General features: G+C 40.8%; 1 protein-coding gene across 14 annotated transcripts in view; it reads right to left on the minus strand.

Annotated features, from left to right (window-relative positions):
- The window catches only part of PDE1C (phosphodiesterase 1C), a 253,895-nt gene that overhangs the window by 19,574 nt on the left and 213,025 nt on the right, over positions 1 to 21,296 (minus strand). For all 14 annotated transcript variants that reach the window (XM_015855054.3, XM_085539986.1, XM_085539976.1 and 11 more), the window contains 4 exons: positions 14,000 to 14,120; positions 12,624 to 12,799; positions 9,931 to 10,227; positions 6,103 to 6,177 (listed from right to left, as the gene is read on the minus strand). In XM_015855054.3, coding sequence (XP_015710540.2) covers positions 6,103 to 6,177; positions 9,931 to 10,227; positions 12,624 to 12,799; positions 14,000 to 14,120 — 669 coding nt within the window. The remainder of the gene's footprint in view (positions 1 to 6,102; positions 6,178 to 9,930; positions 10,228 to 12,623; positions 12,800 to 13,999; positions 14,121 to 21,296) is intronic.

Consider the following 21,296-nt stretch of genomic DNA (forward strand, 5'->3'; position numbering starts at 1 on the left):
TGCTCGACCAACCTGGTGGCCTTTTATGAAGATGTCACTAGCTGGGTGGACAGGGGGAGAGCAGTAGATGTAGTCCACCTTGATTTCAGTAAGGCTTTTGATACTGTCCCCCATGACATCCTTATAAAAAAGCTGAGGAAGTATGGGATAGATGAGTGGACAGTGAAGTGGGTTGAGAATTGGCTGACTGGCAGAGTGCAGAGGGTTGTCATTGGTGGTGTGGTGTCTGGCTGGAGGCCTGCAACTAGTGGCGTCCCCCAGGGGTCTGTACTGGGTCCGGTCTTGTTCAACATCTTCATCAACGACCTTGATGAGGGGACAGTGACCACACTCAGCAAGTTTGTTGATGACATGAAGTTGGGTGGGTTGGCTGACATGCCTGAAGACTGTGCTGCCATTCAGCGAGACCTGGACAGGCTGGAGAGCTGGGCAGTAAGAAACCGGATGAGGTTTAACAAAAGCAAGTGTAGAGTCTTGCACCTGGGTAGAAATAATTGCATGCACCAGTACAGGCTGGGGGAAGACCTGCTGGAGAGGAGCTCTGCTGAGAGGGACCTGGGCGTCCTGGTGGACGACAGATAGACCATGAGCCAGCAGTGTGCCCTTGTTGCCAAAGAAGCCAATGGCATACTGGGGTGTATTAAAAAGAGCGTGTCCAGCAGGTCAAAGGAGGTGATCCTCCCCCTCTACTCTGCCCTGGTGAGGCCTCATCTGGAATATTGTGTCCAGTTCTGGGCTCCCCAGTACAAAAAAGACAGGGATCTCTTGGAAAGAGTCCAGCGGAGGGCCACTAAGATGGTGAAGGGCCTGGAGCATTTCGCCTATGAGGAGAGACTTAGGGAACTGGGTCTGTTTAGCCTTGAGAAAAGAAGGCTCAGAGGGGATTTGATCCAGGTTTATAAATACCTGAGGTGTGGGGGCCATAGTGGCAAGGCTGGTCTCTTTTCAATAGTGCACGGGGACAGGACTAGGGGTAATGGGATGAAACTGCAGCATAGGAAGTTCCGCACGAATGTGTGCAAGAACTTCATTACGGTGTGGGTGACGGAGCACTAGAACAGGCTGCCCAGGGAGGTGGTGGAGTCTCCTTCTCTGGAGACATTCAAGACCCGCCTGGACGCCTACCTGTGCGATGTGGTGTAGGGAACCTGCTTTGGCAGGGGGGTTGGACTCGATGATCTCTAGAGGTCCCTTCCAACCCCTACAATTCTGTGATTCTGTGATTCTGTAAAGGCAGTAAAGATTGCTCAGAGGGTACGAATCTCAGAAAACTAACCTGTAAAGTGACTCTTCTCTTTGTCCAGCTTCTGTCATCTAAATGGGACAGACTCCTGTGCTGAGCAGCCAAATGGGACTGATGGCCCCATGATCCACCCTCAAGGACAGACCAGGCACATGCAGCACAGGTCAGCAAATTACTCACCAAGCACTCAGCTGGCTGTCTATAGATTGGAGTCTTTACATTTGGATTCCCACTGTGCTGACTTTTTATCTTGTACTGCTTCTACTAAAACTAGGAAGCACTGCACAGGGAAAAAGGAGGCCTGATTGCCACTGAGTTGAACATAAGTTGGTGGAAGGAGGGAGCAAGAAGGACTTGCCCCTTGCTGAAGTGAGACTTTCTATACATCACTGCACATGCAAATTTTCCTAAATGGGACTAGAAGGGCTATAACACAGGCAAGGCCACAATTCTACTCCCTGACTGATAGAGTGAAATAGCTAACAGTGCTAAAATCAAGGAGGAATAGGAACAATGTACTGAACAAGTTATGCATTCATGTTACACCTCTAGTGTAATGGCTATTATCCCTGAGGAGCTATCTCTAAGCAGAACTACATGCAAAGGACAAAAGATGACCTCACAATGTTTCTTGTGAAGTTAACTACTCACAAAACCATTTAGGTACCTACTCTGAATGTTTTACACCATGCAACTGGAATGAATATTCCACATATTCACTTGAATCTGAAACCCAAACCAAATGCCACCTCTGAGTTATATATATATGTGAGCTTTTCACATATCCACACTCTGTGATTTCATGTCAAGTAGAAACAAAATTCAGTCAAGCTTATGGGTCAAATCCTAAGGACTTCCTAAATACATGGCATGGTCTGATCTATAGTCTTAGAAAACAAGTCATGAAGGAGACACAGGTACCTTCCATAAGATTTACACACATAGTCATCAAACAAACAGCTGGCAAAACCATCTGCGTATTTTGATAAAGTAGCTCTCTTCTACACATTCCCTATATTCTCACTGAGTATGCATGCCATGGTAATGTAATATTCCTGATATCAGGATGCTAACAACATGCTTTTTGTTTATCACCAAAGATCACATCACACCATGTTCTTCTGTTTGATAGTAAAACTGCATAAAGACTTCTCAGAGTACATCCCTCTGTGCAAATTCCAGCTTGCCTGGGGTGCTACTTGGTTAGTAAGGCACACTCACATTTTATAAAAGATCATTAAAATCATTTTAAAAGAACAGAAGCTTTTTCTTTCCTCTTCTCTCCATAATGCGCTACTATGGACTTGTTGTTCATCAGAGATAAGTTATGGTGAAATTAATCTCCTTTTGGACAGGAAAATGTACTTGCTCTTCAGGCAAGCTTTTCCAGAGGGTATCGGTACAATGCTTTCCAATTTCTAATGCAGGGCAATAACCTCTAATGTAATTCAGGTAGCAGGCCATAAAAGAAGTAAGAAAAGGAAGGAAATTGTCTCCAGAAGTAGTCTTGAGCTATTGTAATTCCAATCTGCCACCACTGCTGGATTCTGACATATCATATCAAAGCAATTTCTTACAGAAGGAAGTCCAACGTGTCTGCCTTACCAATTGAAATGAGCATTTTGCTTCTGCCAGTAATGGAGAAATCAACCTATATTTTGGAATAGAAATAGAGATGGCTCTGTTATTTATATGACTTTAAATTTACCACTTTCCCTCTCTGAAGAATATAGAGGTGAATGCTGTTCCTTTATACATCTCTCAGCTTAGAGAAGAAAAGGCTGCAAGGAGTCCTCATTGCAGCCTGCCAGTATTTAAATGGGGATTATAAAAAAGAGTGGAATAAACTTTTTACAAAGGTAGACAGTGAGAGGACAAGGGGGAATGGTTTTAAGCTCAGGGAGGGAAGATTAGATTGCATATCAGGGAAGTTCTTCACAGACAGAGTGGTGAGGTACTGGAACAGAAAAGCTGTGGATGCTCCATCCCTGGAGGTGTTCAAGACCAGGTTGGGTGGGGCCCTGGGCAGCCTGGTCTAGTACCAGATCTGGAGGTTGGTGGCCCTGCCTGTAGCAGGGGGTTTAGAACTTGATGATCCTTGGGGTCCCTTCCAACCCAAGCCATTTTGTGATTTGGTGATAAAGGTCTAAATTCCTAGAATGTTTGTATTGTATGTACTTGTCATAGAGACTGTACATATAAAAAGATGCACATTGCCTTGCATTGTAATGTACTGCATTATTTGCTTTCGCACCGCACAGAGGGAAAGTACTACTGAAATGTAAGACTGAGATCTGACCACGAGGTGGGAGTATTGCTCATCGTAAATAGCCGGGGCACTCGAGGCTTTCCCAGCACACACCAGCAGTTCAAGAGATGAGTACAAATACCCTATGTATTTCTGTGCTTCAACAAGCAATCTTACTTTTCACACACACACACATTATTTCTGTATGACTGCTTAAAAAATTTCCATTCAAAGTACTGAATAGACACTATTCCACAGGGGAAAATCAGGTATTCCAAAATGGTTTAATAACATTCTATCCCACAGAAAACATTTGATGATGCTGTGGGTGCTGATGATGTCACTGATAGGACTGTGCCCTTATACAGGAAATGACAGACTCGTATCTCTTCTCTCAAAGCTAAAGATAAGGGCAGTACTGAGTAACAACTGAATGTCCCACAAAAAAGGGGGAAAAAAGCCAATAACAGGAAGATTACATTAAAATGAGGATGCCTGCCTGTGTTTAAGAAACTTGAACAAGAGACTAAAGCAATTAATACTGCATTCTAAGGCATAGCTTCTGCTTGCACAGGCATCCTCAAGCTAGCTTTAAAGTTGCGGGCTGCAGTACCAGTAGACTCAGCTGTGTGAAGCTCTGGCTAGACGCATTCATATCTTCCCACTGGCATGCAGAGCCACCCCAACACTTTTCTAGGGCTTGTCTTTCACAAATATTCCCTATTTCTGTCAATGAGATCATAATCCATAATTTCACTCTACAGCATTTGAATGAAAAACATTGAGCCCATAAATTATTTCTGCTAGGTTACAGTTGGTTATTCACTGTCATCAGCCAGTCCCATGGCACTGGTCTCTTCCTTAAGGGGTTGAGCAGAGGACTTCCTTGCAGAAGAACAGGACATTAAACAGCTAACAGTACACAAAGACTAGGAACTTGGATGTAAACAAATTTACTACCACGCTTTTAAGTCAGCATGAAACATTCACCTCCTTGTCTTCCAGCCTGATTAAATAGGTGCCCCTACTCTTTCCAAGAGACTGAGACTGCAAGCCTTCAAAGGTGACCCTGTCCTCAAATTTAAGGGTTCCCAAGCCTACTCTCATGGTTGGTATGATTCCTGCATCTGCCAAGTGAAGCCCCAAGCTTTCTGTATCTACCTCATCCTGCCAGGAGAGCAGTCTTTCTACACAGCCACAGTTCTGCAGTCACCAACTGCAGCAGGGAGAGAAGCCATTCCTCCCACTAATCCTTGTGGGGCTATTATAGCACATAAGACAGTGCACATATTTGTAAAGGTCTAAAAAGCCAGACTGCTAACTGAATATTTGCTCTTTATTTCTGCATACTGTTTAGAGAGTTATGAGACTCTTCCTGACAGACAGTTATCAGAAATGTATAAATTATATTACGTTTTAACAAATAATTGATTTTTCCTGAACAATCATTGCTCTGTATAAAGTACATATCTGTATGTCTGAAATTAATACATGTGATCATAGATTAATTGCTCTACTTTTTTTTTTTTTTAACTTTTTACATTATCTTATTGATCACTATTATGGAAGAGTAAGAGCAGTAAGTAATTTCTTACAAGTTAACAATAAAAACAAACAGCGTCCTTCTTAACTACAACACGTACAACAAGGTTGCATTTCTTGACCATTAAAATACAATACTGTTCTATTTATATTTAGGGATATTTCAATGGATTCAATTGAGACATACAAAGGTAATCTTAGCTCTAACATTTGTTTCCATTTATTCAGCTATCCAGTACCTAAGCAATCAGTTCTGGAGCAGTGTGGAGTCAGACAGTACCTCGTAGCCTTTTGCTGCACAGCTGAGATGCAGAAGAGCAAACATGCCACAGCCCTTATAGGTGTTTTTCTGCTTTGCTGATGCTACTAAAACATCTATGAAACTTTACAATAGGCTCAGGTCTGTGTGAAATTATTTCCAAGTGCTCAAGAAACTATCATATAATTTGGGATTGTTTCAGTTCAAAAGTGTTTTAGTAATATCCCTTTTCTGTAGTGTCTATAACAGTGCTTTTGCGCTGATATGCCTATTCTTGCTTGCTTCCTTCTCATACCTGTGATTCAGCAACACTTGGCAAATTCCCCCTCAGAGTATTAAGTCAAGAAACCTTTGTGGTTGGATAGGAATAATGTGACATGCAACCAAAAGAAAAGGAGATACACCTTGTGCAGAGTTTTGCTTAGATTGGCGTTTTGCACCCCTATCCAGTCAGTCTTCACTGACAGCAGAATTTGGCTCAGAGAAACTCAGAAGGATAGAACCTTACAAACCCATATTTCCTATGGAGCAATTCAAATAATCCCGGATTTTTCTTGTGGGCAGTGCACAGAAGTTGATCAAGGAGATAAAGAAGGTGGTTTACCAACAGAAAAATTAATTGGCATTAGACACTATGTAAAAGAGGTGATCTTTCCCCAGATTACCCAAAATGGCTTCTGTCAAGTCTAATGACTGTTTCTGTTTCAGATTACCACACAATTTTATTAATCATAAAATATGGATGCTTATAAAAGAATAGATTGCATATAGAAATGGGTGACAAAACAAAATAAAATACTAAGTCCTTACCATCTGTTTTCTTTGATTCATTTCCCACACTAGATTGATCTTTTTTGTCTGCCATACTGTCTTCCTTTATTTCACCTAGAATGAAGCAATAAGGGTTACTATAAGCTTTGTAATGCAGACTGCAGTTTATTAATGTTTGTAACTCCATCGAATTTCAACATCCAAAAGAGATGTTCCTTAAGAGAAAATATATGGATTTACAATGAATGAGGATCAACACAGTATCACGTAATAATGCAACAGTCAAAATTTGACTCCAACAGAAAACCAAGCTTTATAATTTCCTTTCAGATTTATACTAATGTTAACACTTCTTTAAGAGCACATGCGAATTCATACTCCTCCTCACTGCACATACACCATTAAAACCTGAACACTACCTTCATCTCAAAATCAGGACTCTAAACAATGTATGCTTTTAAAAGATGGAGTTAAGATCCTTTGAGACTCTGTCATAGGCCTTTGCTTCAAAGAATCACCTTAGATATCCTAAAAAGTCCTACCTCATTTGATCACGCTTTCTCTTACTTACTTATCCAGTGGTTCGTGTACACTGACATCAAGAAACAGACAAGCCTAGCACTGATCAATGGATTTAGAGTCTTTACAGCAAACCAGGAAGGCAAGGTCTTTGGCAGTGCACCACTTGATGCAGAATGAAAACAGGAATTAGGGCCAGGGTATATTTTATGAAGCCAAAAAGGGTAATGGGAATCCTTCTCATTTTCTGTCCTCTATTAGTCTCACAGCAGAGCACAGCAGACCTTCCCAGACCATTTCCCCACAGAAAAAGAATGCTCTGTTGCCAAATGTGACTATGAACTAAAAATTCACTTCAATGGATAGATATAGTAGAATAGATCTCATTTAGCAGCAAAGTAGGTCTCCTTTCTGCAAATGTCCGGAGGAGCAATGGCAGCCTGAACAGATGACAGAAAGTTGGTTTCTTCTTCTCTGATTAATGCTATTCTATTAGAAAAGTGGCTTTGAAATCTTAAAACATTTAGCAAGATGGAAATAACATGTCCTCTCATTTAGAACCAAAACTTCCCTGGTTTTCTTATTAGGGTCATTGTGTGGGTGAGAGAAAAATGAAAACAAGAAGACACAGGGCAGACAGCAACTTCCTCAGCTTATTATATACTGCCATTAATTCGGGCTTCTTTGGGAAGTCCAGTTTGAACAGAGAGGTATGAGCAGCTCCAAGTAGGATCGAGGTGTCTGCTTGAAAAAGACAAAGGGAAAGACACTGTATCCAAGACATTAACTGAAAATGTACCTAGCAAGGCACAAAAGACTTTTCACATTCCATCCACCATCATACAGCAGATAGTAATGATAAGCTAATTACATTTTCTTTGAGTGCTGCATAAAGGAGGTACTTGACCCTAAGTGTGTGCAGGCAAAGATGATGAACATGCACATAAATGTTATTTCCCAGCTTGACATCTCTAAGAAAGCACAAGGGAAGTGAGCAGTGAGTGACACAGAGAGGCTTCCAGCTCCTCTGACAACACAGTTTTTGAACTTTCATTGAATATCTTATTATGAATAGAAGACTTCAGAGTAATGTAATATCTACCATGCCATACTGCCAGCAGCAGAGCAGAATGGTGATCATAATGATCTTTTTGAAAGAGATTACAAAGGCAGAGAAATAATAAGGCAAATACGTTATGATGAGGTATTCACAGACATAAAATAATGGAAACTGTGGTGAACCCAGATATATGAATGTTAGATTTCAGCAGTCTCCAAAGATTCTGTAGTGACTGCAATTCATTAGAACCTTCTCCCATAAATTTAAGAGCAGAATGACATGCCCTAAGGAAGACACTAATTTTCAGAAATCATTATAATTCCTTCCAAAGTATTTCAGACACCTGCAGCAGAGAAACACTGCAGAAAAAGATACTGTCGAATTCACTAGAGCATACTTAGCCCTTATATTGTTAGAAGCCTGTAAAATAAAGGATTTCAGAAGCAAAATCTGTTGCCGTCTAGATGGGATTTCATGTCTCCAACCTTTTTGTTTCTTTGTGGGGCCCACTCACATTCACTTACATAACACTGCTAGAAGAAAAATCCCATATAGAACAGAGCGTGACAACATGGATCTACACAGTACTTCCAATCTAAAAAAAATCTAATGACGAAAGAATGACTGGAAAGGCCTGAACCCAGTCATACCTGGAGTACTTCAAACAGAATTCTTGCCTCAACTGCCATTTAAGCCTACTGCCTTAGCCCACTAATTTCATTCCTTTTCTAAAAGGATGCTTCAGAATCTGAGCGTTTTGCTGGTTTTGGACTGGCTGACGTTACCAAGATGATGAGAAATCACAGGAGGCTGTGCTGACATTTTTTGCTAATGGGGAGGGGAGAGAAGGACAGTGAAATGGCCAATAGCCAACTGATCTGCTCTCAGGGACAGAATCAAAGAAGACAATAAAGTCCTGAAAGTGCAAGTGAAAAATCCTAGTGCCCAGGTTATCTTTTTTCTCCAACTGGCAAGACTGAATAAAAGAAAAGCCAGAAGTAGACACGTAATACATATCAACTCCTGGCTACGTGGCTGGTGTCAGATCAAGGCTTGTGGTTTTTATGAGAACGGGATTCCCTCTGAAGACTATGATGGGATCCACCTGTCTAGAAGAGGCAGGGCAATCTTTGGCAGAAGATTGGCAACCAACTGAAGCAGGCTTTAAAATGAAGGACTCGGGGGGTGGGGTCCAAGTGCTCGCTCCATTGCAAACAACTGGGAAATAAGCCAGGCCAACCAGAACAGTGACAAATGTTCTTTAGCTGCCTCCTGTGTCATAAACCAGAAAGTCAGTCACCTCAGGAGTATGTATAGCTATAGGGGGTTCTTTTGCATTTCTCTAGGGAACCCTGCACCCTCTACTCCTCTTTCTCCTGACATATAAATACTTAAAGGGTGGGAAGCAAGTGGATGGGGCCATGCTCTTTTCAGTGGTGCCCAGCAATAGGACAAGGGGCACTGGGCACTAACTGGAACACAGAAAGTTCCATATAAACATGAGGAAAAACTTGTTTACTTTGAGGGGGATAAAGCACTGGAACAATCTGCCCAGAGAGGCTGTGGAGTCTCCCTCTCTGGAGACATCCAGAACTCACCTGCACATCTTCCTGTGTGACTTTCCACAGGGAAACTGCTTTAGCAGGTGATTTGGACTCGATGATCTCCAAGAAGTTTCTTCCAACACCTACAGTTCTGTGATTCACAGGTCTAATAACTTATTTTAATGTGGTATGCAATTTTCAATTCTTTTTCCACCTTTTCTGGGTGCAAACTATAATTATTTTATCTCTCTAACAGTTTTCTGACAATAAATCTTTATGAAAAGTTTCATGTTTGCCCAAACAAAACAGAACAAATGTAGTATAAATAAAATAACTCTTCAAAACAGTGGAGAGGGGGAAAGAGCTGCTGTCCCAAAACATATTTACATTTGAGAATCGGTTCAAAAGTACCTTAAATTGGCCTTAAAAAGTGTCTGTAGCTTCATCTTGGTTCATCAAACAAAGACAGTTTGTTTCACCTTTGAAGTGTGCATCAAAAAAAAAGCTGATTCATTTCCATGAGAAGAGTCTTATTGCCCTTTTTGCTAAAAGCATGTAAGCAGATGTAATCAGCTTCATCTTTTTCAAAACAGTAATACTTGGAAATATCAATGTCATATTCTGGGAAAAGTTTCTGTCCCCAGGACAACTTTTTTCACAACATCAGCTGCTCCCACCCCATTACTGAGATGAAATACCACTTTTAGGATGGCATTCACCTTTCAGTGGAAGGAAATAACTCACCATTCTGGACATGTTTCTCTTCCCTCATTGTGTGATGAGAATCCATTCCCTTATCTGTCCTAGGAGCACTTTTTCCTTGAGAGGCTTCATGTCTGGTCACTCCAGCTCGCCCAGTCCCATGTACATGGGAATTCTCATTGGAATCTGAACTTTTGTTTTCCCCAGGATTTGGTTCTTTGCTGTTCTCTGTCTTTGCTGCAGTGGCATCTTCAGTTGGCTTCTCATCCTTTTCATCTGTTTTCTTTTCATCTGTTCCCTGATGATCACTTTCCTCTGCTTCTTTCTTAGCTTTTTCTTCTGCATCCTCGGCAAAGAGAGAAGCAGGACATGAAAAGAAATGATAATTATCAGTCAATTTTACAGGAATGATACAATTCACACATGTAAATGTACTTCATTTTTTAACATGCAAACAGGTGTTACTTAGATAAATGTAGGAACTGACTTGACAATGGAAAAAGAGCACAGGGAAACATTTAAGAAAGTACTCCGAAAAAAGTACCCTGTGTTGGCCTACCTACATCATACATGAATGTCTATTTTTAACCATATAAAGTTTCATTTTGAAAATGCAGTTCTTCAGAAATCTTAAAAGGCAAATTAAAAAGAGATATTAGCTCTGTCAGTACATCTTTAGGGATACAGAGGTTATCTTCATTCCTGATATACAGGTGTCAGTCAAACCATGTTTAGTTTACCTATGTTGCACCACATAATCCTAAGCACTTTGAAAGTCTTGGTTCTTTGAAAATCCATCTTTCCCCCTTTTTCCAGGTTGCTTTCAATTCCAGCTTCCTGATCTCTTCATTTCTACCTACTGTTACAGTTTCTTTACATTGCTAGACTAATACGTAACTATCAGTACCTGCTCTTCCATTCCCATAAGGGAAATGTGCCCCAGGACACAACCACAGTCCCTTAATGCAGTGCTCGAACTAATAAACCTGACTGTGTGCAGGCAGAAACTCCACAGTTTCCTCCTCTTTTCCATGATCAGAAAATAATCAACCTGCAAAAGCAACTGAATAGCTCAGCCCATACTCAATTTGGAGCTTTATTCAGCTTCAGGACATATCTGTATCCATACAGACTTTAAGCAGTCAGAAGTGACTTCACTGTGCTGCCAAGTACATCTCATTCTGCCTGCCTACAGGGTTTCTAGGTCTGCAGTATCACAGACTGCCCATCCACCACCCCACTGTGGATAACCAATTGCACTCTAATTGAGATAGGAATCACAAAGAGATGCATCTCCTGGTTTCTGAGAGATTTTGTAAGCTGATAAGTAGACAAGCAAATCCTACAAATCAAAGAATACAGTACAATTAGTCCAATGGAAGCAATCTTGACAACTATAGGGAAGATGTTCTGGTCCTTACAGGAGCAGCAACTTAGCCAGAGAGCAAAAATTACAAAAATTAACAACCAATTGTGCCTCCTCAGATACTTCTTATGAATGAGCCAGAAACAGTTTTGAGAACAGTGTACAAATGGGTTACAAGAGAGAAAGGTGAAAGTCGTCTGTATAAGAAATGTCAGTTTGTATTTCCTTGCCAGCAGCTAGCTGAAGTTAATTAACTTTTAAATGAATAAATTATGGCTCACATGAAAATATAATTAAATTAGATATACGCCTCCCTGGCTTTACTAATCATTCTTGAAATTAACAGTAGCTTGCATAGGCAGCTTTCAGATCCCTTTATTCTGAGGATCTGAAAAGAAACCAAAGTGCTGCATTCTGCACCTGAACCACAAGAGATAGATTCAGCTCAGGAGATGAGGGCTTGCTACAGCATTGCTGGATAAGCACCTCTGTGAGCTTCCCTGCACCATTAGACAGGCCTTTCACTTAGAGAAGACCGATCTGCTCTGGCAAATAGAGAACTAAGCCAAGTCTTCCACTGGTCATAAAGCCAAAACCGCATAATATATTACCATCAAACTCCTTCCATTTAAAATGAAATACAACAACTCCATTAAATAATGGGTTTAGTAACAAGCACTCAGCTCAGAGGAGATGCTGTATCACAGTTTCATAAAGAAATAAATGTAATCAAATATAGAATTCCAACTTTGTTTTTTTCCAAAGAGCATCTAAATGACTCTAGGGCACTTTCAGTTGCGTGATACTTTGGATGCCTGGCCTGCTTCCAAGCTTGCAATCAACCCAGACCTCAAATTCTCCTGAAATATTTGCAGTCCTGCACAGGTTTGTGGTATCATAAGCAGAAGCAGCAAAATTCCTAAATCCTCATTCAAGGTATCCCTGCAAATATGAAGTTAGACATGAATCCAGAATATTACAGCCTTTTCACCAGACATTTCATTACTATCTCTCTCAATCTTAACAGTAAACAATTGATAACACATCTCTTAAAATCCCTTTTGTGTTATTTTTGCACACACTCTGAGTCTGATTCATGACCTTAGGGGGCTTCCCTCACAATTCCTTTTTTTCCTTCTATTGTCCAAATCCTCTCTATAATCTACACTTACGTCACATAGAAGAGTGTAAGGCACAGATGAGTCACAATATTGCTATCTTTCTAAATTCAGTGCAAATTGATGACCTAGAAAAGCAGATTCTTTCAAGCTAGCAGTGCTTACTTGGAGAATAATTTGATTGAAGATGAGTTTGTAGTAGAAGAGGTCAAAAGAATTTTTATTCTTTCACTAAGAAGCCTGGATGTTACCTTTGGTGGCTTGTGCTTTCCATTTCTCCCGGTTCTGCTGCACCACCTCAGTCCAGGTGGCTTTAAAACATTTGAAGTCCACAGTGAGTATGGAGCAATTGAGTGAGGCACTTCCTTCTGACCCAGTGCTCTTGACACTTGATCTCTTAACTTCAGAGGGACTAATGCTATTCAGACTGGGATAAAAGATCACAAAACATAACAGGGATCAGTATCTAATGCACCCTAACACAGCTAAGAAGAAATGATTACTTTAAGTCTAGATAACACACAAAGAAGAAAGAAAACTCTAAATCCTTCATAATTCCCTCCCTCCATCCAACCCCACAGCAACCAATGTTAAAGCAAGCAGCACAATCTGAACCAGCACTAGAAATAAAGGACAGCTCTTTTATCCCTGTTCGCTGGTGGACATGGTTTCTTAGAGAACCGTAGAAAGTGATTCTTTGTTGTGAATCTCCAGTCCCTTAGCATCAATTGGAGAGTCAGACAAACCTAGAAATGTCAAAGGAATGTCCTAAAATTCACCGCTTGGAGCCATTAGACACAGAACTGCTGTACACCAGCCTCTGTCCAGGGTATAACAAACTCATCTAAAGCTGAAATGAGGCACTCATTTCAGTTACAGACCTAGCAGTTTTCTTTCAAGGACAGGCATCTCATAGCACACATTTTACTAAAGGCATCAAGATAATTGTCACAGAAAGATAGTTGCCCTGCATGCAACAGTCCAAGAATAAAGAATTCACTTAGGAGAGGAAATCTTGATTTGGAGGCTCCACTCTAAGCAGTGCAAATCATGTGGCACCTGAATCTCAAGACATGCCTTGTCCATTACATTACTGAAGTAGCAGATTCTCTACAATGGCAGAATGGGATGAATGGGCCAAGACTGCTTATATCCAAGCTCCAGATGAATTCTGGTGATAATTCACACATTTTAATAACTCTGAATAAGTGTTTTTATACTTCCGAATCCTCTGTAACTACAATGTTTTTTTACTTCCAGACATATTCCTAGAAATGAGTGCTTCTCAATAACACTACCTACCTTCTGTTCAGGCATTAATGACTGAAAGAGCTCTTAAGTTCACCCAACTACATGGCTACACTCACTTGCCTTCACTGCCTTTGGAGGCTTGGCTCAATTTCATGCCAGCTTCCCTCTTTGCCCTGCCTTCAGCTGGGCTTTCCCTTCAAAACAATCACATCACTAGGTGAGCTGTTGTGCTGGCAATGTGGATAGCAAGCTTTACAGTACATGGCTGACATACATTGTGAAGGGATGGATGTGGACACAGACTATGACATTCACTGGGGGACCTGGATGCAAAAGCAACACATGCCCTGAAGGGAGAGGACACATGGTTGTTCACCTGGAACGTCTGAACCCAGACATGCCAGAACGGGAAGCTTCATCTATGAGCGGTGTCACAATCTTCTCAGTCATATCAGTCAGCACAGTAAAAGTGGGTTCCACGATGAAATCAATGAAACCTGAGCAGAAATGCAAGCACAGTCAAGAAGGTGAAATAATGATTTATGTGAAGTTACTGCATCGGCGATCTCAGACGAACTCATTCTAAAGGACAGAGCTAAAAAATCAGACTGCACTGAATGAAGAATCAGCAAACACTACACAGTGAAAATGGAGTTACATGTAAATCCCTGACTCAGGAACCTGGGTATAGAATGCAAAAAAAGTACCTCCTTAAACACTAGAAAGAAACTGTTGCAAATCAGAACACAAATAGATGCATCAGAATTTGTTTTACATCAAAAGTATGACATTTAAGCCAAATTCCTGATGGATTTAGTTCAACTTTTCAAAAACAAAACCTCTAAAAATTTATATTATGGGAATAATACTATTAAGCTACATTGATGTGAAGTTACGCACACACTTCCCCTACTGCATACCAGTAGGTTGCTGTGAATATTCTCAGTGTTCACCCAGCATGTTCTTACTGATTCTTACTCTCCCTATTTTTTCACATAAGTAAAAGATCAAGGACCAAATCATTTCTACTTCAGTACACATTTTAGCAGAGACGGACACAACTCTGATGTGAATGTTGGGAAGGGCAAACTGGAGGGCCCTGTGGCCATAAATTCATGAGATGTGCGATAATCCAAGTAGCACAGAGAAAATATGAAAGTGAAAGGCCTTGCCACAAATCCCTGCTGAAGCAAAGGGTTGTTTCCTATGTTCACGTTAGCACAGTTCCTAGGGTTCTAGGTAGTCAAAAAAGAAAAGAACAGAGGGAGGGCAAGGAAAGGGAAGGGAGAGAAAGCAAAGGGAGGAGAAAAGTCCTTAGTATCTCCCAAGGCTCATGAGGATTCAAGCCTTTCCATTTGGGACCTGAAATTGAGTACTGGGCTTTCAGTGGCTACTGATGTATGAGAAGTTGCAGTATGTTTATTTCATTCTACAGTGGATGAATGTGCCAAAGTTGATGACTGTGATAAGAAAAATGGTTCAGGCAATGGTCTTCTATCCTGTGTTAACTCTAGGGAATAAAGCATCAGTTTTTGCTCTACTGTTATGTATGTCTATGAACCAGCTATTACACTTCCAAATGATCTCCATTCTAGCCCTGTTCTGCAGTCCCACAACAAGAAGAGTAAGACATTTTGAAGTTTGCAGCCCTGCCCTGGAGTGAACTTATTCTTAATAATATTAATTCTTTCTTTATTTGAATCTCCCAGTGATGCTCAAATAAAGCTGAATAGGGACTATCAGAATCCTCATTCCATTGTAAATCATACTGAACTCCACCATAGTCTATGCAAACTGCAGTTTCCTCAGTCCATCCACATGTATTTTAACACGTCATTATAAAATACACTTCCCTAATTTGCTACTGAATGGTCCTGAGATCACCTCTGGTTTGAGATTTGCCTGAGAATTTTCTATGAAATTATCACAAAGAAGCAGATGTTCTTGGAAAAGATTATCAAGCCACATTTTTAATGATTTTGTAATTGTTAACTATTAATTAATCATTCATTCAATTATAAATGTATGTTACGGCAGACTCTGGTGATTGTGGGTGATAACAGTAAAGGAAGAAGATATTTCATGGGCCAGGCACCTGAATTTACAGATGCTTTTATACATAACAAGAGTGCAAGGCAGTTGAGCATACTTCTGTTTCCCTTGACAGATTTGCCTGATTTTTTCTATACTTCTAAAATGTCAGACAATGAACTGTATTTTCATACCCAGCATAATTAAAAACATTATTTCCAAGTTCTCAGAAATCATACTAATCTTTTGTATATTTGAGAAAAAATCATGCATTACTGAACCTTCAGTCTTACACAAGCATCCAAACCATGTGCCTCCATAACTCTGAGAAAGTCTTATGCTAACTTAAGGGAAAATACCACCTTTCCCCTCACGCTGTTAATAAAAAATGCATTCAGTATAAAGCTACAGTGGGAAACAGTGTGCTAGATCATAACACAGTAGAGCCTAGGAAACTTCATACAGTTTTTAAAAACATTGCAAATTGTGCTGACTGAGAACAGTGTGCCACAGGAATCCTGAGGATACTGAGAATTTCATTTGTGTGTGTGGCGTGTCAGCCTGCCTCTGCATCTCTTCTATTCTTCTTCACTCCAACTTTTTTTCTTTTTTACTTCTTAGTGACCAAAGAAATCCAAGTAATCAATGCAAATCTCTGATATCACATGCATGACTGGTTCACTAACTTCAGCAACTGGGCGAGTATCACTTGCTGAGATACTCGACATTAGTGCACAAACACAAGGTCTTGTCTTAAGCATTGGATCTAAGAAATAAGCTTTCCCTGGGAGAAGTCTTAGTAACAGATGGAGATTGAGGTGCCACAAAGGATTGAAGTAGGTGAACAAGGGTAGTAAAGTCATTTCTGTACTGAAGCAGAGTGCATATGGTATTTTCCCCTGTTCCTTGTAGACTGAATAAGTTATTAAATTATGTAATTTTTAAAGGGGTATTATAATAGTATTGAGAAACTTATCTTGCTGTCATAAAAACAAAATGTGGGACTTTATTACAGGGGCTGATCCAAAAGTAATGCCTCTTATTAATTACATTGGCCCACGTCGAAGGCAGATGTTGGTGGTACGGCAGTAGGGATTGAACCTTCCAATCAATATTCTGTTGAAATTTGTTCCCTTGGGACAGATGGCAGCAGATGGCGTCTGACATGGAACTGTGCATGAAGCAAAGCTGTATCACCAAATTCTTCCACGTGGAAAAAAAAACAGCACACGCTAACATTCATCAACACTTGCTGAACATTTACAGAGACCAAACAGTGGATGTAATTTATACTACAATCCCAAACCACCCTTCCTATTCTCCTTCTTCTTACCCAAAGACACTGTGATTTAAATAAAAAATAATTAACCTGGATTTAAAACTTATTAATGATGTAGCCTATGACCAATTCATCATCTTCTTTCTTTGTCAATGGAACAAGTGAAGTAAATATTTCTGTACCCCAGCGACTAGGATGATTTTATCAATTGCCACTGCATACTGAGGAGATGATTCCAGGCATCTAGAATTCATTTGTTCCACCTGAGAACCCAACCACAGCCAACACTAGCTATAAAATTGTTTCCCTAAAGCCCACCACAACACAAGCAAAGAAACCAATAAACCAGAAACATTAACTTCTTAGCCTTCATACAATGTTTTCTGAAGCTGTAATTTTCTTTCTTGCTTGCCAATGGACAAAAATAAAAGGATGTTCTGACATTTACTGGCTGCAAGTGAGCTTTACCTCTCATCAGAGAAGCTTTCCACAGTCTGAGAAAGAGAGTAGTTTTAACTCCCAATATTCATGTTTGCCTTCCCCACTCTGGTCAGCAGCCTGACTTTGGCACGTGAATCTCTCATGATCTCTTGTACCTCAGTAGGGTACAGAAATATTTACCAAAATCAATTTTATTGAGGGAGAAAAAGGATAATAAACTGATCGCTAGCATTAGTAGGTTTTACAACTAAGGTTCCTTATTTGATATTTGTTTTTAAAAATGTATTAGTTTTAATACTAAACAATTGTTCCACAAAGTAAAGAAACAAAAGAATGAGACAATCTTTGCTTTGAGGAAATTTTTGCTTCATTTTTATGGAAAGAGTGTGTGCTGGAAAGCCTTCTGTCTGCATTTGTGAAATCTCTTCATTAATAAAAATGCTTGCCCACTTTTTGTAGTATCTGCACTCAACTTTCAGCAGCAAACCAGCAACTACAAACAAGCCAAGCCACCAGAACAGGATTTCTAGGCTCTGTCCCTGGAAAAACCAATAGCACAATTCTGTTTTTAAAAGTATATGTGTTTTTGTTTGCTTGCTTGTTTTATTTGTAGAAACTCACGGCTTCTCACTGCATGATTTGGAATTCAAGAGGAACTTGCTTCTGCAAAGAAATGCAGTACTTACTAATCCAGGGAACAACCTGTTGAGACTGTTGATCAAATAAATAAATGAATAGGATCAGATTATTTCTCTGAGAATCAGAGAATCTCTTACAACTTTGAAAGCCCCGGCTCAGCAGATAGGCAGAAAATGTAAGACATTTTGGTCTAATCAGGGAGGTGTTACAGACAGATAATGCCAATATACAGAGCAGACCAAGAAATTAAAACTTTAAGTGAGAAGCCAAGACCTATGAACAACGGCCCATTAGTGTCAGTAGATTACAAAACCACACACAAACATATAGTGACTAATAGCATTTAACTAAAGAAGGCTGCATTTCACACTGACGGAGTGCTACTTTATAAAGTGTAATTATCCTGGTGATGGTTTAATTCATCATTAATTTTGCAGTGGCTTGACACAAATGCATCAGTAGTATAGAATTTTCTTGGCACTCCTGGCCTTCTGGAGTAAAAAAGCGTGGAAGAGGAGGACAAGGCAAATTGTTTTCTAAGCACACTGAGACCCTAAACCAGAGTGCAGAAGGGAACATGTAGGAAGAAAAGCTCCTCTTCCCAGTAAGGTGTGAGGGACATATCTGAAAGCTGCTAGAACCAGTGTGAAAGGGAAGTCCAAATGTGTCTTTTCCTCCACACTAGCCACAGAGGGGTCATCTTCTCCCATAGCAGCAGGCATAGTCTGCCCAGGAATCTTCAGCATGGGTTTTAGCTCATACTGAAGCTCTTTAAGTCTGCCCTTGCCTCCCTCCACTCAGCCACTGGCAAAACACAAGTCTTCTCAGGGGTTGTGTTGTGCTGTACACATATACACACCTTTCTGGGGTACTGTTTCAGGGGAGTACACTCTAGAAATCTGGCAGCCAGTTTGGGCTTTTCAAGTTCAGATTGTTGTATGAACTGCCTAAGCTTGCAGACACAGAAAAATCTGGAATGAAGTTCACTAAGGGAATGGCTTGCCTAACGAGAACAGTGAAATCATTTGAAACAAGAAACAGCTTTGAGCCAAAGATGAGAACTGTACTTTCCTAAGTCTGGGGATATATTTGTTTTGTTCTTTGGCCAGCTCAGGAGACAGCCGAAAAATTTTGTACTTCAAATTCTTCTCTTGATTGTTTTCCTTGAATACATTTGTTTTCTTTCTGTTTCTGGACTCAGTTCCCTTACGCTGGGAGTCAGCATTATCTGTGTTCTTCCATTTGGCACCCTGTTCTCCAGTCATGGACAGATAACATTTTTCACCAGCTTTGTGGGTATAAATATCTATCCATAAATCCACCTTTTCTTTTTAAGTTGTCTCTTTTTTTTTTTTTTCTTTTTTTTGCTCCTAACCTGCTGAACATGTCTACTTCAATCAACTCCTCTTGACTGCTCCCCAGGTATCGGGCTTGTTGCTTCCCCCTCCTACTTTTCTTTCCATAATTGTAGGAGACATTTGGGTAGAGAGCACTCTCAGCAAATTCACAGATGACACAAAACTGGAGGGAGTGGCTGACTCATCAGAGGGCTACCCAGCCATCCAGAAGAATCGTGACAGGCTGAAGAGGTGATCTGGCAAGAATCTCATGAAGCCCTGCACCTCCTGTCTAGCAGAATCATAGAACGACTTGAACTGGAAGGGACCTCAAAGATCATCTAGTTCCATACCCTCTGCCACAGGCACGATTTCCAACTGGTAGATCAAGCAGTAAATCAAGTTGCCAGCAGCTCCATCCAGCTTAGTCTTGAATGCCTCCAGTGATGGGCATCCATAACCTCTCTGGGAAGCATGTTCCAGCTCCTCAACAAACTTACCCCTGACATCTCATCTAAATTTTCTTTCCTTTAGTTGAACACCATTCCCCTTTGTTCTATCACTATCTACATGTGTAAAAAGTTTATTCCCCTCCTGTTTATAATCTCCTTTTAAATACTGGAAGTACACAGTGAGGTCTTCCTGGAGTCTTCTCAGGTCCAGACTGAACAAGCCCAGTTCCCTCAACCTGTCTTCATGAGAGAGGTGCTCCAGTCCTCTGATCATCCTCATGGCCCTCCTCTGGACCCTACCCAAAAGCTCCACATCTTTCCTGTGGAAGAGGAACAATTCCAGGCACCCAGCTCTGGAGATAAGAACCGAGAGGTCCTGGTGACCGCCAAGCTGAACATGAATCAGCAATGTGCCCTTGCTATTGTGTCCACTTCTGGGCCTCCCATTACAAGAGAAATGGAGATATACTGGAAAAGAGTCCAACATGGGGTCACCAAGATAGTCAAGGGACTGGAGTACCTCTGCTATGAGGAAAGGCTGAGAGAACTGGGACTACTCAGTCTGTAGAAGGCTCAGGAGAGATCTTAAAAATGTCTATGAACATCTGAAGGGAGAGTGCAAACTGGATAGAACCAGGCTCATTTCAGTGAAGCCCAGTGCCAGGACAGGAGGCTCACACTGGGAAAATAAAAGATTCCATCGGAACATCTGAAAGCACTTTTTAACTGTGCAGGTGATGGAGCACTGGAATAGGATGCCCAGAGAGGTTTTGAAGTCCCCTCTCAAAAATCATCTAGATGTGGTCCCGGGAAACCTGCTCTTAATGTTCCTGCTTGAGCAGAGGTTGGGCCAGATGGACCCAGATGGCTCCTTCCCACCTCAGCCATTCTGCAACCCCGTGATTTTGCAAGAGATAGAAAAAGAACTATTAGTGACTCTGTAAAAAGATCTCTACTTCTGAATGGAGTTGGAAATGGTTTGCTATTTCTTGTGGCTTCTGTGCAAAATAACGATTGGCTTTGAGCACTGAGAGGGAAAGGGTGGGGAGAATAAGTGAAAAAACAAAAAAAGGAAAAATACAACTGTTTTAGCCCAGGTCATCAAAAAGACTGACATGTTTATATCCTCTGAGAAAACTCACAACACTATGCCATGCACGCCTTGCATCCAGTGCTCAGTAAACCACAGAGTAATGTCATAATTGGGCACTGCACCACTGCAGCCAGCTCTGCAGTCACATCAGAGGGAACTCAACTACCGCAAGGAAACTGCCATAAATTTAATGGCTCCTCAGCTTAGAATTGTTTATCTGGAAAAAATACCAATGCACTTTATTACTTCTTCTCTATAAACAGTTTTCAAATGGTGAGAGATCACTGTAACCTTCGTCCCACAGGGAGACATTTTTTATGGCCTCAAATTGTATCAGGAGAGATTCAGGTTGGACATTAGGAAAAACTTCTCTGAAAGAGTGGTCAGGCTCTGGAACAAGC

Source organism: Coturnix japonica, chromosome 2 (assembly GCF_054131305.1).
Source record: "Coturnix japonica strain WE chromosome 2, WE-NBRP24, whole genome shotgun sequence".
Taxonomy (NCBI): Eukaryota; Metazoa; Chordata; class Aves; order Galliformes; family Phasianidae; genus Coturnix; species Coturnix japonica.